The 14,245-nt window shown below is 38.7% G+C and overlaps 1 protein-coding gene across 2 annotated transcripts in view; it reads right to left on the bottom strand.

Annotated features, from left to right (window-relative positions):
* Positions 1–14,245, bottom strand: part of ZSWIM6 (zinc finger SWIM-type containing 6) — a 197,906-nt gene that overhangs the window by 121,950 nt on the left and 61,711 nt on the right. Inside the window, exon 1 of one of the 2 annotated variants that reach the window (XM_045494259.1) lies at positions 1,436–14,233. The exons of the other annotated variant lie outside the window; for it this stretch is intronic. Within the exon in view, the coding sequence (XP_045350215.1) occupies positions 1,436–1,535 (100 nt within the window). The 5' untranslated portion in view covers positions 1,536–14,233. Of the gene's footprint in view, positions 1–1,435; positions 14,234–14,245 lie in introns of those variants that run through there. 2 annotated transcript variants of the gene reach the window in all.

Genomic DNA, 14,245 nt, shown 5'->3' with positions numbered 1-14,245 from the left:
TCTCTCCTCCCTCTGCCCCTTCCCTAATCACACACATGTAAGCATGCACTCTCTCTCAAAAAACAAACAAAATAATAACAATAAATAACAGAATAGTTTATAGTTTTTTATACTTCTGGTATTAATCTGCATAAAATGTATTATTATCACCAAAGACACCTAAGTGAAAAACACAAGTCTTTAACACGTATCCTGACGCTTTAAAAAGAAAACAAATAAATAATTATGACACTAGGCACAAACTCTGAAAACTCTAAAATTCTGTCGAATCACCAATTTAGGGGTGACCACTTGAGCCTCTCCAAATAATTTAAGGCTAAGCATGTTGTCAACCATGTTGTGTTTCACCGAACAACGTCCTGGTTTTTTGCTCTTTGTTTACTCCTAGTGTACATGATGGCTTCACCTTAGCTGAGGCTGCTACACACAAGTGAAATCATAGTGACAGACTCCAGAAGGTGAATGCCATCAATGCCTAAAACAAGTGCAGAAGCAGCTTCTTAGCAAGAAGGATAAATATGCATTAACGCTTCCTTTCCTGAAAAACTAAAACCTCCTGGGGTTTCCCGGCTACCTTAGCTCAGATGGTAGAGTGCACTACTCTTGATATTGGGGTTGTGCTGGGTGTAGAGTGTACTTCAAAAAAAAATAAAATAAAAATAAAAAAGCTAAAACCTTCTGTATTGAAGGAAAGTCATAACAAAAAACTTATAAATTGGGGGTTCCTGTAACAGTTACTCTAAGCCACTCACTTAAATTAGCTATACCAGATAATTCCAGTAGCCACTCAAAGAAGGCTTCCCTATTGGCCTGATCAAGTAACAAAGCTTTCCATCAAGTTTAACGGCTCCAAGGAGCTAAAGATCCTTGTTTATAAACTTGTACTGCACTCCACGCTGACCACCCATACCTCTCATCACCCCACACAAAAACTTAATGAACTTGCATTCCTGACTGACTCACATCAAACTAAGAACCAGAAGATTGGGGCGCCTGGGTGGCGCAGTCGGTTAAGCGTCCGACTTCAGCCAGGTCACGATCTCGCGGTCCGTGAGTTCGAGCCCCGCGTCGGGCTCTGGGCTGATGGCTCAGAGCCTGGAGCCTGTTTCCGGTTCTGTGTCTCCCTCTCTCTCTGCCCCTCCCCCGTTCATGCTCTGTCTCTCTCTGTCCCAAAAATAAATAAACGTTGAAAAAAAAAAAAATTAAAAAAAAAAAAAAAGAACCAGAAGATTAACAAAACTCTTGACTATAGCTAAGCAAAATGATCTACTTAATAAATAGTTGAGAAACATAAATGTTTTTCAAAGTAAAATTAACCACATGAGAACAGGATGTAAGGGGAGAAAATGTAGCAGCAAACCTGATCTTTGAAAGATGTCACCAGGGAAAAGTCCCCATTTTTAAGAGCTGAAGAATCAGCAACAATAACCCATACCTGTCATGCCCAAAGGTGTTTTTAATAGAACTGTATTCAACTTTGGCAGTTTTCCACATAGTATTTCTTCTTTTTGGTGTTCTGTTTTACAGAACTGCATCTGAGAGCCTTTACAATTTCTTTCTGGTACAATTCTGAAATAAAATGGACTTACGATTAAAAAAAAAAATCAACAACCTCATTATCCAGCAAAAGTCATCACCCCAACCCCTCCACCATCAAAGATCATCATAGTTTTTACTGTTTCCCTGTCAGAAGCAAAAACAAACACAACGGCCCATGAAATCTGACAATTTGATGTTACAAATACTTAGTTTTATGCCATTTAAATTGAAGCAATACGAGCCCTGGCTTTCGAAAACGAGGGGGAAAAAAAAGTCTTTCACCTTACCACACAGAAAATAATCAGAATTTAGCATTCATTATGAAACCGCAAACCGGCGCGCAACCCTGCCTCGGCTGTCAGTCACACACACACACACCGCCCCGCCCCACACTGTCAGTCACATGCAGGCCCCGCCCCTCCCCGCCCCCTACGCTGTCAGTCCCGGGCTCTGGCCCGCGGCTGAACCGGCGGCGCTGACGTCAGCTGGCGACCGCGGCCGCATTCCTAAACAGTTCAGACAAACCCACTGGTGGGAAGCTTCGAAAGCCCTCAGCTGTAGTGAAGAAAGCAAAGGCTTGGCTGGCAGCCAGACTCCTGAGCTCAGCATTTTGTAATGCACTTCCTTTTTACTTAACAGCTTGCATAATGTCCTTAACCCTTCCTTTACCTGCATCACACCTTTAACCCCTTCTTTTCTGGAACTTCAAAGCAAACTTCCGAACTCGGTCTCCTACAGGGTTGTAATATATTCTGCACCAAATTACAACTGGCCGATTTTTAATATTGCTGAGGAGGCAATTTAATTAAACACACATGCTCCCACTACAAGGCCCACATTTTTCCCCCTTAAAAATGTTACTTTTCAAGCAAAGAAATTAAGTTTATTAAAACAATATAATGTTCAGTTTTTTCAATACCCTTCCTTAATTTATCTTAGCACTTATTTTTTCAAGAGAGTATACCTTCAAATGGTCCAAACACAAAAATAACAGTATACAGTGACAAAAATCTCCCTCCAACCCTGTACTCCAGAGTAACCGGTTCTCACTCCATGAAAACCAATGTGATTTATTTCCCTTGTAATAACCCAGGAGTAGTTTAGTATATATTCTATTTTCTCCCTTTTTTACATAATAGTAAACACCACACATGCTTTCTCTCCTTGGCTCCCTTCTTTTCTAGAGCTGCATGGAATCCCACAACTGACTTAGTGATCCCCCATATACGAGTATGTAGGTAATTTCCAATTTTTTACTATTTCAAATAAGGATGCAGTCAAACTCTTATATGATGATATCTCTAGAATAAATTCCTAGATGGAGAATTGCTGGGTCAAAGCAAACATACATTTGTAATTTTGAAAGATGCCTGCAAACTGCCCTGCATTGAGGCGTACCTCTTCCACTCCTACCAGAATGGCAGAAGGATGCTATTTCAACCTCATTCAGCTCAGACTATGTTCCTGCATTAAGAGGCTCTCCTTTATTTCACAGTGGTCCCAGATCCCCCATTCATTGTCAGGTCATTGTTACGAAGCTTTTTTATTTTTGGAAAACAGATCTCTTTAAAAAAAAAAAAAAAGGTATCTCCAAGTAGTTTTATTTTACATTTCTCATATGAATGAAGTTGAGCATCTTTTTATACATTTAAGAGCCATTTGTATTTCCTTGTGAACTGTAAAATTAAAACTTTGTCCATTTTTCTATTGGGTTGTTGTGATTTTCTTACTGCTCTGTAGAAGCATTTTTAGCTAAGCATCTTTTGTCTATAATGAACTTGAAGGAGCTTTTTATATATTAAGGAAATTAGCCCTTTGTTTGTAATATGAGTTGCAAAAAACTTTTTTCTTCTGGTAAATTATTTTGGTGGTTTGTGGAACACAGAAATTTAGGAATTTCATGTAGGTGGATTGTTAATCAATTATTTTATGGCTTTTGTTTATCAGACAGACTGTAATTCCCAATGCAATTTAAAAAAGAACTCTCCTGTGGTTTCTTATAATACCTATTATGTTTTCAGTTTTACATTTCAGTATTTGTGAAGTTTATCCTTTGTTTTTTTTCTAGATGAATACCCAGCAGTTCCAACATTATTTACTGAATAATCTTTCCTCCTTCAATTTGAAATGCTACCTTTATTATATTTATCAAATTTTGTATGCATGGGGTTCATAGGATTTTCATGATGTATTATATTTCACACTGCATATAAGTTACTGATCATTTTAAAATCTAGTAGAAAGTAAGATATGTGTTCCAAGACAACAAGATCTGGTTTCCATAAATACATTTTAGATTTGGGGAGTTTTGTCCATTTTTAAACCAAACTAAATCCTTTTCAGGATTTCTGGGATAAATTATAGCAAAGTATCATACTGAAATAGTATCTACTGTGATTTCAAAGTAGCTTTTTGACAATATCCATTCAGAAACATGACTCCCAACCAATTATGGCAGGCACTTTTGGTCTTCTTAAAGCCTCAGACCATTACTAGAAAGATTGAAAACGTTGAAAACACAGTTAAAGCAAAATTTTGATACTCATTGTAGACAAACGTGTCTTTTATATATCCTTTAAAAAATATTCTATTTTTTTACAAATGAGGATAAACTGGGGCACCTGGGTGGCTCAGTTGGTTTAAGCATCCAACTTTGGCTCAGGTCATGATCTCACGGTTTGTGAGTTAGAGCCCCACATCAGGCTCTGTGCTGACAGCTTGGAGCCTGGAATCTGTTTCAGATTCTGTGTCTCCTGCTCACGCTCTGTCTCTCTGTCTAAAAACAAATAAACATCAAAAAAAAATTTTTTTTAGATGAGGAAAAACTAGTCCTTTCAACTAGTCTTTGACCTTCTTTCCAGATCTGTTAGAGATTATTACACCCGGGCTCTGTGAAATTCCTAGGTTTTATATTTATGTAAACCATCATATTAATAAATAATTACTTATTCTATTAATTATACAAATTATTAAGCATACTAATGGTTTCAACTTTAAGAATATATGAAAAGACAGTAATAGGCAACTTTCATTAGCTGCTAAAAACACACCAGAAACACGGTTTTGAACAGGATCTCGTAAGGGTAGCCAAGTAGTTCCCAAAAGGTGTAGCAAGATGACACAAACTTTCAAGCACAAGGTTCAAAGCCCCTGTATGTTAGTAAGAGAGGGGAAAGCTGGAGACAGGGCAGGGAGCAGGAGGACAAAACAGAATGACTGAAGCAGGAAGAAGGCCCAAACCCTGAGAGGCAGAAGATCCAAATGCGGCTAAGGCTGTTCTCCACATGATGAGGTTCTCATTTATTTCAGTACTCCCAAGCCCCAGTTTTCCTAGGGCAGGCATGACCCAGAGTCACCGGACTGCAAAGTACGTGTCAGGAGAAAGCAGTTAAAGATGTTTGCTTTGTGTGAAACAGACACCTGCACATATGCAGTTTTGAAAGTTCTGAAATAGAATTCATATAAAAGATTTTATTCTCCTAAGATATAGTGCTACAATTATAGTTATGAAGTTACTATTTTAAACTCTGAGTCCATTTCCCTATAAAAACTATGACACACAGCATAAAGTCCAAACAGAAATTCTTTAAAGCTCCTGACACTCTGCCCCTAGTCTAGCGTTCTATGCTTTTCTTTCAAGAAGCCTACATTTTGGCCCCATGGGAGGAGGGCCTGCTGTTTCTCAAACATGCCTGTTAACTTTGCTCACATTTTCCTGTATCTGGAATATCCTCCCAACAAGAGAGAATACCAATCTCTAAACTCACATCTTCTCCCACATTTTAGAGACTTGGCTCAAATGCTGCCTCCTCCATAATTTCCTCCCTCTCTGAGGAGTCAGCCCCTCATAAACTCCATCAGCCTCCCCAACGATGATGAAAACTGCAAAAGACAAATGTCATCAAAATACATGTTTAAATTTCTCAAATTAATGTGAAGATAAAAGAAGAAACTAAGAGAAGACCACACTCCACTAATGGAAAAAGACAGATGATTATGAAGAAAAACAATGTAGATCCTATTTATAAAAAATCTACTTAGGTAACCCATTTATGTAAAGAAAGTATACATTTTTTAATTGGTCTCATCTTTTTTTAGGGGAATGGGATCAGCTTACCCATCACATCTTCAAATGGAGCTTTCCATCAACTTACAAATATAAAAGAGGACAAAGCTAATATATTTTAATATGGCACTAAAAACACAACATCCACCAACCAGATGACTAGAGAGAAGTACAAATGCTCTTTCATTCCTTGAAGCCCTCTTAGTTCATGAACCCCTGGTACCTGTGGCTTTATCTGTCGAGTAGTAAGTCCCACTGGACCTATGACTTATGACTCAGAACTTCCAAGGTCAGGATGAGTCAGTATCCAATAATTCTCAAATCTAACTGGGCATCAAAAGCACCTATCTGCATAATAAGTCAACAAATACAGAGATTTTCACGATTCAAGCCTCAGACTTCCTAAAGTATAAAAGCTGACAGTGGGGCCTGGGAAACTACTTGGTTAAAACAAAACCCAAAAAAACCCAAAAATACCTCCCTACATGACTCTCTGATTTGTAAACAAGTAGTTTGGAAAACAGTAGACTGGGCAGGGCCATGAAGGGAACAAGGGGACTAGAGGAAGTGGTGAGAATCTTTCTTCTCTCGAGTTCACCTTCTCTGCCTCATATCTCAGCCCGAAAAATGAAAAGGCAGTTACTAGGAGAAAAGTGACAAGAGTTACAGGAATAGCGACTGTTAAGGGTCTCCTCTTTAAAGCCCACTTGCCTTTGTCAACCTTAAGGTCTGCTGCCCACAGCAAATTGAACCAAAGATAGCAGAACAGGGACAAGGGTTCTCCTTGTGGGGTGGTAGCCATGGCTTAAAGGCGCTGGCAACAATAATTCAGGAAGGTGCTGGAAGCCCTTTGAGGTTTTCCATCTGCCTCAACTTACGCCATTATTTGCTTAAAAATTTAGTCCTAGGGAACAAGAAGAAAATGTAATCATTTTAAGAATTCAACTGATAGGAAAGGGGAGGGAGGGGGTTTTACCCTATGGTATAAAAAGTAACTTTTCAAACCTCCTAAGACGGCTCTTAAAGAGACTGTATGAGGGGGCCTAATTCATCTCTTAGCAAAGACTACAGCTAGTGGTCTCCAGGGGAAGAAATTAGAAAATACACTTCAGGGGCTGAATGATTTCCAAATGATTTAATTGCTTTCACTGTCAAAAATATTACTTAAATACCAGGAAGCTCATAAGATTGCAAGCTATGAACAGAGCATTAAAAACTGCTTCCTTTTGGGACAAAAATATATACTAGCCAAAAAAAAGTTTTCAACTCCCATGCAGAGTATGAGTATCCATTACTCTGTATGATTCCAGACTCGTGTTTGACATGCATGATTTCCCTTCTGATTTTATGCAAAACATTCTCTTTCCTTTTCCAAGCCTACTTCCTAAGCCTGGAGACAAAGTGTTCCTTTTCCCACCTAGTCCATGTGATGATGCACCCCTGCAACAACTAAAGGAGGTATAGGCCCCTAGCGGTCTTACTTGTTAGTCTGTGAAAATCCGAAGCTGCCAACTGCACACAGATTAGAATGGTCCTGTTGAGAACAGCTCCCTGCTCTGTATCAAGAGAAATGGGACTGACCACAAGTCACATGGTTTAGAAACTCCAGGCCTTTTTCCATTTTTTTTTATTTTTCCATTTTATTTTTATTTTTATGTTTTATTTTTCTAAACAATAACAGAAATTCAACAGCCCCAAGAGTTCTGAACGCTATAAATTCTAAATTTTTTGGTAATGTGAAAAATGTCCCAGTGAATAATCACTCCATCTTTAGTTACTGCCTAAATTGAATGGGTTTTTTTTAAGTAAATCCAGCCGATGGTTTCAAGATAGTCTTTGAGAACCAGAGTTACCTCAAGGACACCATAGACTTGTGTCCTCAGTGGAGTCCAAAATCTTTGTTTCTTCTATGTCAGATGTGTAAACTTGGCAAATACCATCATTTGTAGACAACATATTATTCTTAGTGCAATGCACAATTACTCCCTTAATTTTATCACAAAATCACAGATACATGCATTTCCCCCATATTACCTAAGTGTACAACATAAAAGCAAGGATTTTGTTTTATTTGTTCATTTCTATATCCCTAGGCCCTATCACATAGTATATGTTCAAATCACTATTGGTTAATGAATGTTGCCCAGTTACAATATATACAGAAATGAAGTTAATTTCTTTCATTCATTTAGATATGACTCAACTGTATATATTGAAGTATAAATTATACATTATGCTCAACAATGCAAATTCAAAATCTGCCCATGGGGACAAAGTAACAGTTATTTTGAGAATAATAACTTTGAATTTCCTAAGTTGAGTGCAACTGGATACTTAACCTTTAAAGTGCAAAACCTTATGTATTTAATAAAATTGAATCTCATTAGAGTTCTAATTTCCACATGTACCCCTACAGCACTGAAATCTAGAAACCATACAGCATCTTGTTCTCCACAGAATGTTAGTCGTTAAAGACTCCTTCATTTGAAGAGCTTCTAGACACAGTATTTCCCATATTAATGGAAATTCTTCTATATACTGTTCCTGGAATCCATGCTGCAAAAGTCTGACTTACTTCAAGTAATTAAAGCCTTTATATAAGTTGAAAGCCAAATCTAAACAAGGCAAAATTCCAATGATAATGAGTGACTTAATGCAAAATTCTATTGTAGTTTTAAAAGTTCTCATTAATAATTAAGTACACCAAAATTCCAAGCATTTATAGGTCCATGTTCAAAATCATTCTCACAGGTTAGTCCTCCATTCCAAATGTTCTTCTACCTTTTACGGTACAATTCATCTTTTCTAATCCTTACAAATGAGGTCCTTTCATTCCACAGTATGTGTGCTCTATTACTGCTTAATACTTTACACTAAAGAAAACCTCAAACACAGAAATATCTAACTGCTACCATTACTTGGGATACACATGTTCCATAAAGGACATTGTAAGAGTGATAAAATAAGAGGAGATAGTTTCTTAAATTTTGCTCCCTCTTTACAAGACTTCTAGGGACAACTGAGTGGCTCAGTTGGTTAAGTGTCCAACTCTTGATTTTGGTTCAGGTCATGATCTCACAGTCATGAGGTCAAGCCCGGCGTCAGGCTCCACATGAGCATGGAGCCTGCTTGGGATTCAGGATTCCCATTCTCAATCTCTCTCTCTCTCTGCTCCTCCCCTGCTCGCGCTCATGTGCATTCACGTGCACACTCATATGTTCTCTCCCTCTCAGTCTCTCTCTAAATAAATAAACATAAGAAAAAAAAAAAAAAAGACTCCTGGAATGTTTTTTTTCCAATTTCTCCTTCTACCCCTGGAGGATAAATTTAAACTGTCTAAAGTTATAGTCTTTTGAAAAACTCTGTGGTATATATGTAGTAGTACCTCTGGAAAAAAGATCAGAAACCTTCTTAACATAGGACATTTCCTCCTTCTATTGGTCCACAAGCCAATTCAGTACTCAGTTCTGGGCATTCCAGAGGTCAGGAAGCCAGAGGAAGACTGAGAGCAGCAAGAAAAACACAAGATGGGGACTAGTGGGCAATATTATTGGAGATCACATATGGAAAGCTCACCTAAGTAGAACACAAGAACTGGCAAAAGAGCTGGCACCAGCAGTCCAAATGCACACGAAAATAGAAACTTACAAATACAGAATTTTCAAGACAGATGATAACTTACTGAGAAGCCTGTTTGAACTGAAGCCTTCAAAACAAGACAAATTACATCCAGCTATGATTAAAAACATATTGCTGGTAAGAGCCTGGAACCACTATGATGGTTCCCCACACGTTAAATGTAAAGAACAAAGAAAGATGCTGGCTCTCTGCCACAAGAGTCTCCACTTGGCTTTGCCTTGGTCAACATTTTCATCAACTACCTGGGATGGACTCAGAGGCAGTATCAGAGAGGAGAAATGAGGAGAACACAACCTCTGGGACTCCCTAATATCCAGGACAGACGGAAGGGTCAGAAAATTCAGCAGTCAGGAGCAAGGAACAGGTATAAAACAATTCACAAGAAAAAAGAATTAAATATAAAGTACTGCCCTAGAGCTAAAACATAAGCTGTTCATCTATAAAATAAGGCCTTACCTGTGAGCAATTCATGTGAAAGACAACTCCAAGGATGAGAGCTACACGCTCAACATAGCAGAAATCTGTCTATAAAATAAACCAACAAAAACATCAACTTGGGCTATTCTCATTAAATTACAGTTTCCAAACATTCTTAGCATGCGCTGTGCTAGTCACATCCTAGCTAAAGTACTGGATATGCTTCTCCAAGGGTCACATTTTAAAAGTGGCAGTGAAAACCTGAGATATTTCAGAAAAGTTAGCATGATATGGAAGTTCTGAAATACATCAAAGAGCAATGATTAGAGCTTCGGCAGCATAACCTGGAAAAAATTAACCTGACACTCGTTCAATATCTGAAGATCTGTTGCGTGAAAGACGGAAGATATAATTAGGACTATGGGAAGGCTAGGAATCTACACACCATGAAAAGCTCCTCAATATTAAGCTGTTCAAAGCTGCACTGAAAACAAAGAGTTCCCCATCTCTAGAAGGGAAGGGAAGCTGAGGCTGAATGAAACAGCCAATAGAGACAGAATAATAACCTGCCAAGAGTGCTTCAAGGATGTCTACCTGTGCTCTTATGGAAGGCTGCATAAGATACTTCCAACCCAAGAGCCTGGAGATCACCTACAGCCCCTGAACGACAAGAGACAAAAAAAAGAAAAAAATAAATAAAAAAATTGAAGCCAGACCAGCAGACTACCTTTCTCAAGTATCACAATCATATATTAATTAGCAAAGCCAGAACCAGAAGCCAGCATTACGGGCTCCCAGATCCACACTCTTCATATCCTGTTCCATCTTGTTCCTGCTCTTCCACGTATCAGGCCACTTTGACCCTTGTCTTCCTCAGAGATCATTCACACTTGAGAAGGAGGAGTTGGAAGAACCCATGGGATAAGTGATGTTGTTTGTTTCTTACTTCTTTACATACAGTTCAAAGTTACTCTGATAGCTCAAGAAACACCAATCCTTCACGTACACAGACATCATACACCTTCTTCTACTAAAAATTCAGCCCTGAGAGCTTTGCACTGAGGATTCAGGTCCTTCAGGCCTACAAAGTGGAATGGCTCAAACCTTTCACCTAATTCAGTAAGTATTGATAGATTCTAGAAAAGGCAAAAGAGAATCTTATTTTTCCTTCTCAGTCAAAAAGACAGAAATGAAATCTGCACCGGCAAAGAAACAGATTTCAGTGTGTAAGAGAAACTGCCAGCGTGAATAATTTTCTCACTCCAGTCACACAAAAGGATTTAAATTCACAATCAAACTCAGTGTTTTCAATCAATATACATTTTCAAATAATAGATGCTGACTGACTTTTTAAAGAGCTATAAAACTCGCTCCTCTTCACTCCCTGAACTGCCATTCAGCCATATGACCCAAAGTCATCCTTCCTTTTCGCACTAACAGGCACCCTAGTAACAATAGTCCACAAATTCAGTTTGTTCCCTAACTCCCAGAAAATTATTCTCAGAATTGCAATCACACAATGCTTGGTTTAATCATAAAAACACAATCTTAATGAACCTCTGCTAAGGCTCACCAGGTGCCAGATGCTATGCTAAGTACTTTACGGCCTATTGATAAGGTAAATATCATCCCCGTGTTGTAAATGAAGAAAACAAGGCTCCAAGAGATTAACTTACTTGCCCAAGGTCAAGAGCTACTAAGTGTAATGGCCATGCTTCAAACTCCAAACTCCAAGTCTACAAATTTCACCACTTTACAATGCTGCCTGCCTACTTACTTGCACAAGGAGAGTGATCCTGTAGACTCCAAGCAACAACTGGAACCACAGCAAGGAGGGGGTCCTGAGTTTATTCAAGGGTTTCACAGGGACCAGACGACAGAAGGGACCACAGGGCACAAAGTGCCATTCTTGGAAACACTGCTGAGATGCGATTTTGTAACCAGAAACATTAATGGCAGCAGGAGGGACTAAATGTAGACATGAAAACGAACTTCCTTTATTATGAAGGTAAGCCTCTAATAGTTACATTAATAATGATTAAATTTCTCATTGCTTTGTGTGCTAAGCACTGGAATCAAATTTCTTCTCTTTAGGATTGGGATCCTACAGCCCACTCTATACACTTGGAGTACAGGCAGCAGCAAGAACTCTATTCCCCTTCAGAAGTCACCTCCTGACAGCTTCGCTGTCACTGATGGGCTGCGCATGCCAACATCCCCAGAGGGCCCCTGCTGCGAGGCTGAGGATTCACTGCACGCGCAGACCAACAAAACAAACTGTCATTTTTTTCCTGAAATGTGGATTCAGCCACAATTGCCACCCCCCAGAGCATTTCACTGATTCCCTAATATAACACTCAAAGTGAATTTGACTAATCAAATTTTGTTAGTAGTAAATTTATTCCTGGGTATTTTATTATTTTTGATGCAAGTATAAAAGGGATCATTTTATTAACTTCTGTGATAGTTCATTATTAGTACATAGAAATGCAACAGATTTTTGCATATTTTGTATCTTGCAACTTTAACAAGGCACTGTATGTAAAATGCTCCCAAGAGATTAACTATGTCCAGTTCAAAAATTTAATAATGAATATTTAAAAGACATCAGAATGATCAGTCATTTAAACCTAAACCCACTCTCCAAAAAACCATGTGTTTTCTGAATATTTTTCTTCAGCAGCATGTAGAAATTATAACCAAAAACTTACATTTAAAAATGTCTAATTAGTGTATTGATGAATGTAGATTTCTGCCCTTTTCTTTCCTTAAACCAAGCTAAACTGAAGTTAAAATATGCTATGCTTGGGGCAACTGGGTGGTTCGGTTGGTTGAGTGACTGACTTCGGCTCAAGTCATGATCTCACAGCTCGTGAGCTCAAGTCCCACGTCGGGCTCTGTGCTGACAGCTCAGAATCTGGAGCCTGTTGCAGATTCTGTGTCTCCCTCTCTCTCTGCCCCTAACCCACTCGCATTCTGTCTCTGTGCTCTCAAAAATAAACAAACATTTTTTAAAAACGCTATGCCACTAAAAACAAAACTTTTCTGACACCTCATACTGCCATCTTACATCGGTAAATTATTTTGCAAGCTAAATAAAATGTTTCATTCACATTAGAATGAGAACATTCAATTCTCACAAAAAATCTGTACAATTAGCAGGTAGAGGTGTTATAGGGATAAGTCTGCAAAAGAAGATGGAAGTGATAGAGGTAAAAAAGACATCTAGGGCACAGTGCTCAAAGTGGTGAGACATAAGTAGAAACCCAACCTTCTGGATCCACGCTGCCAAAATCACATCTGCCTCCACACACCAGACTGTACCTTCTGATCTCAGTATATGCAGGAGATTTGTAAAGAAGCACAAGCTTTCCAGATTCTTTCACTTCCAAGCCAATACACTGATTGAGAATTCCTCAAACCAACATCTGCCCCTCAAGAAAACATCTTTAAAGCTTAGTAAGATATTCAAGTCAACAGCCCACTGACTGCCCTCCCCCCGTAAATCCCGTTTATTTACTCCATTTGAATAATTTATAAAGGAATAAATTCTCTAAGTACACTTTAATATCAGATTATGAATACAGTCCATGGCCCACTGTGTCTTACTTAAAAACTCTGCTTAAAAGATCAAGTGAATAAAATGTATTAATTTATATACTAGAAATTCTAAATCCTAATCTCTTTTGATACATTTTTAAAATTTTTTAACCAAGTGTTTTTCAGTTTTTGAAAATCCATTTTGTTTTAAAGTCAGGTTTTTTTAAAAAATCAATTAAGTATTTATCGAGCTATTACATGTCTAGCCCTATGCTCATTTCATCAATTAAACCACTGGTTTTTATCTTAACTCTGATATTGCTTAACTCAGTATTCAGAGATGACACCCTGACAGATCCATATTTGTGTGCAGGTATGAAATGGGGGGAAAAAAATCAATGCACAGCAGTCTTTTTCTGCACTGCACAAAGACTGTTCCTCTTTGCACAGCCTGCCGTCTGTCCTGTGTCGGGCTGTCAGGCAAGGCTGGGTAAGGACACACCCTGTGCCATCCCCCAAACCTGTATCTATACACCAGGTTGGACTGCCTGGACATAAGTTTTCTCAGCACTAAGCAGTTATACCACCTGTCTGAAATGGCATCCCCTTTATTAAAGGAGTCTTTCTGCTTACCTTACAGACCCTGAAAGCCTTGCTGAGGGGATGAGTCACATTATAAATGTACTCCCTCTAGTACTAATGTTTAGCACATCCCCTAACTCATAAATGGGATTTTTATCACTCCGTGAAATGAGCACAATAGGTTTTCATTTGCTGCTCATGAATGTACCCATGAATCAAGGCACAGGGCTATTAAAGCTTTGTGATCATGCCCCACTATCACTAAAAGATCAAGTCCAACTCTTCATCACAGCACACAAGGCCCACTATGGTCTCTACCATCTCCTCTTCAAGCATCCCCCTCTCCTCCAACACTTAGCGTGCCAGCCATGAAAGCTGTGCAGAATGTGAATCACAAAAGAGGTGTAACTGTTTCCTATCTCCACATTTTTGCACAAGCTTTACCTGCTGCCTAGAATGAGT

This window comes from Leopardus geoffroyi, chromosome A1 (genome assembly GCF_018350155.1).
Source record: "Leopardus geoffroyi isolate Oge1 chromosome A1, O.geoffroyi_Oge1_pat1.0, whole genome shotgun sequence".
Taxonomy (NCBI): Eukaryota; Metazoa; Chordata; class Mammalia; order Carnivora; family Felidae; genus Leopardus; species Leopardus geoffroyi.
The sequence above is the reverse complement of the archived record's forward strand: the minus strand, read 5'-3'. Positions and strand labels throughout refer to the sequence as shown.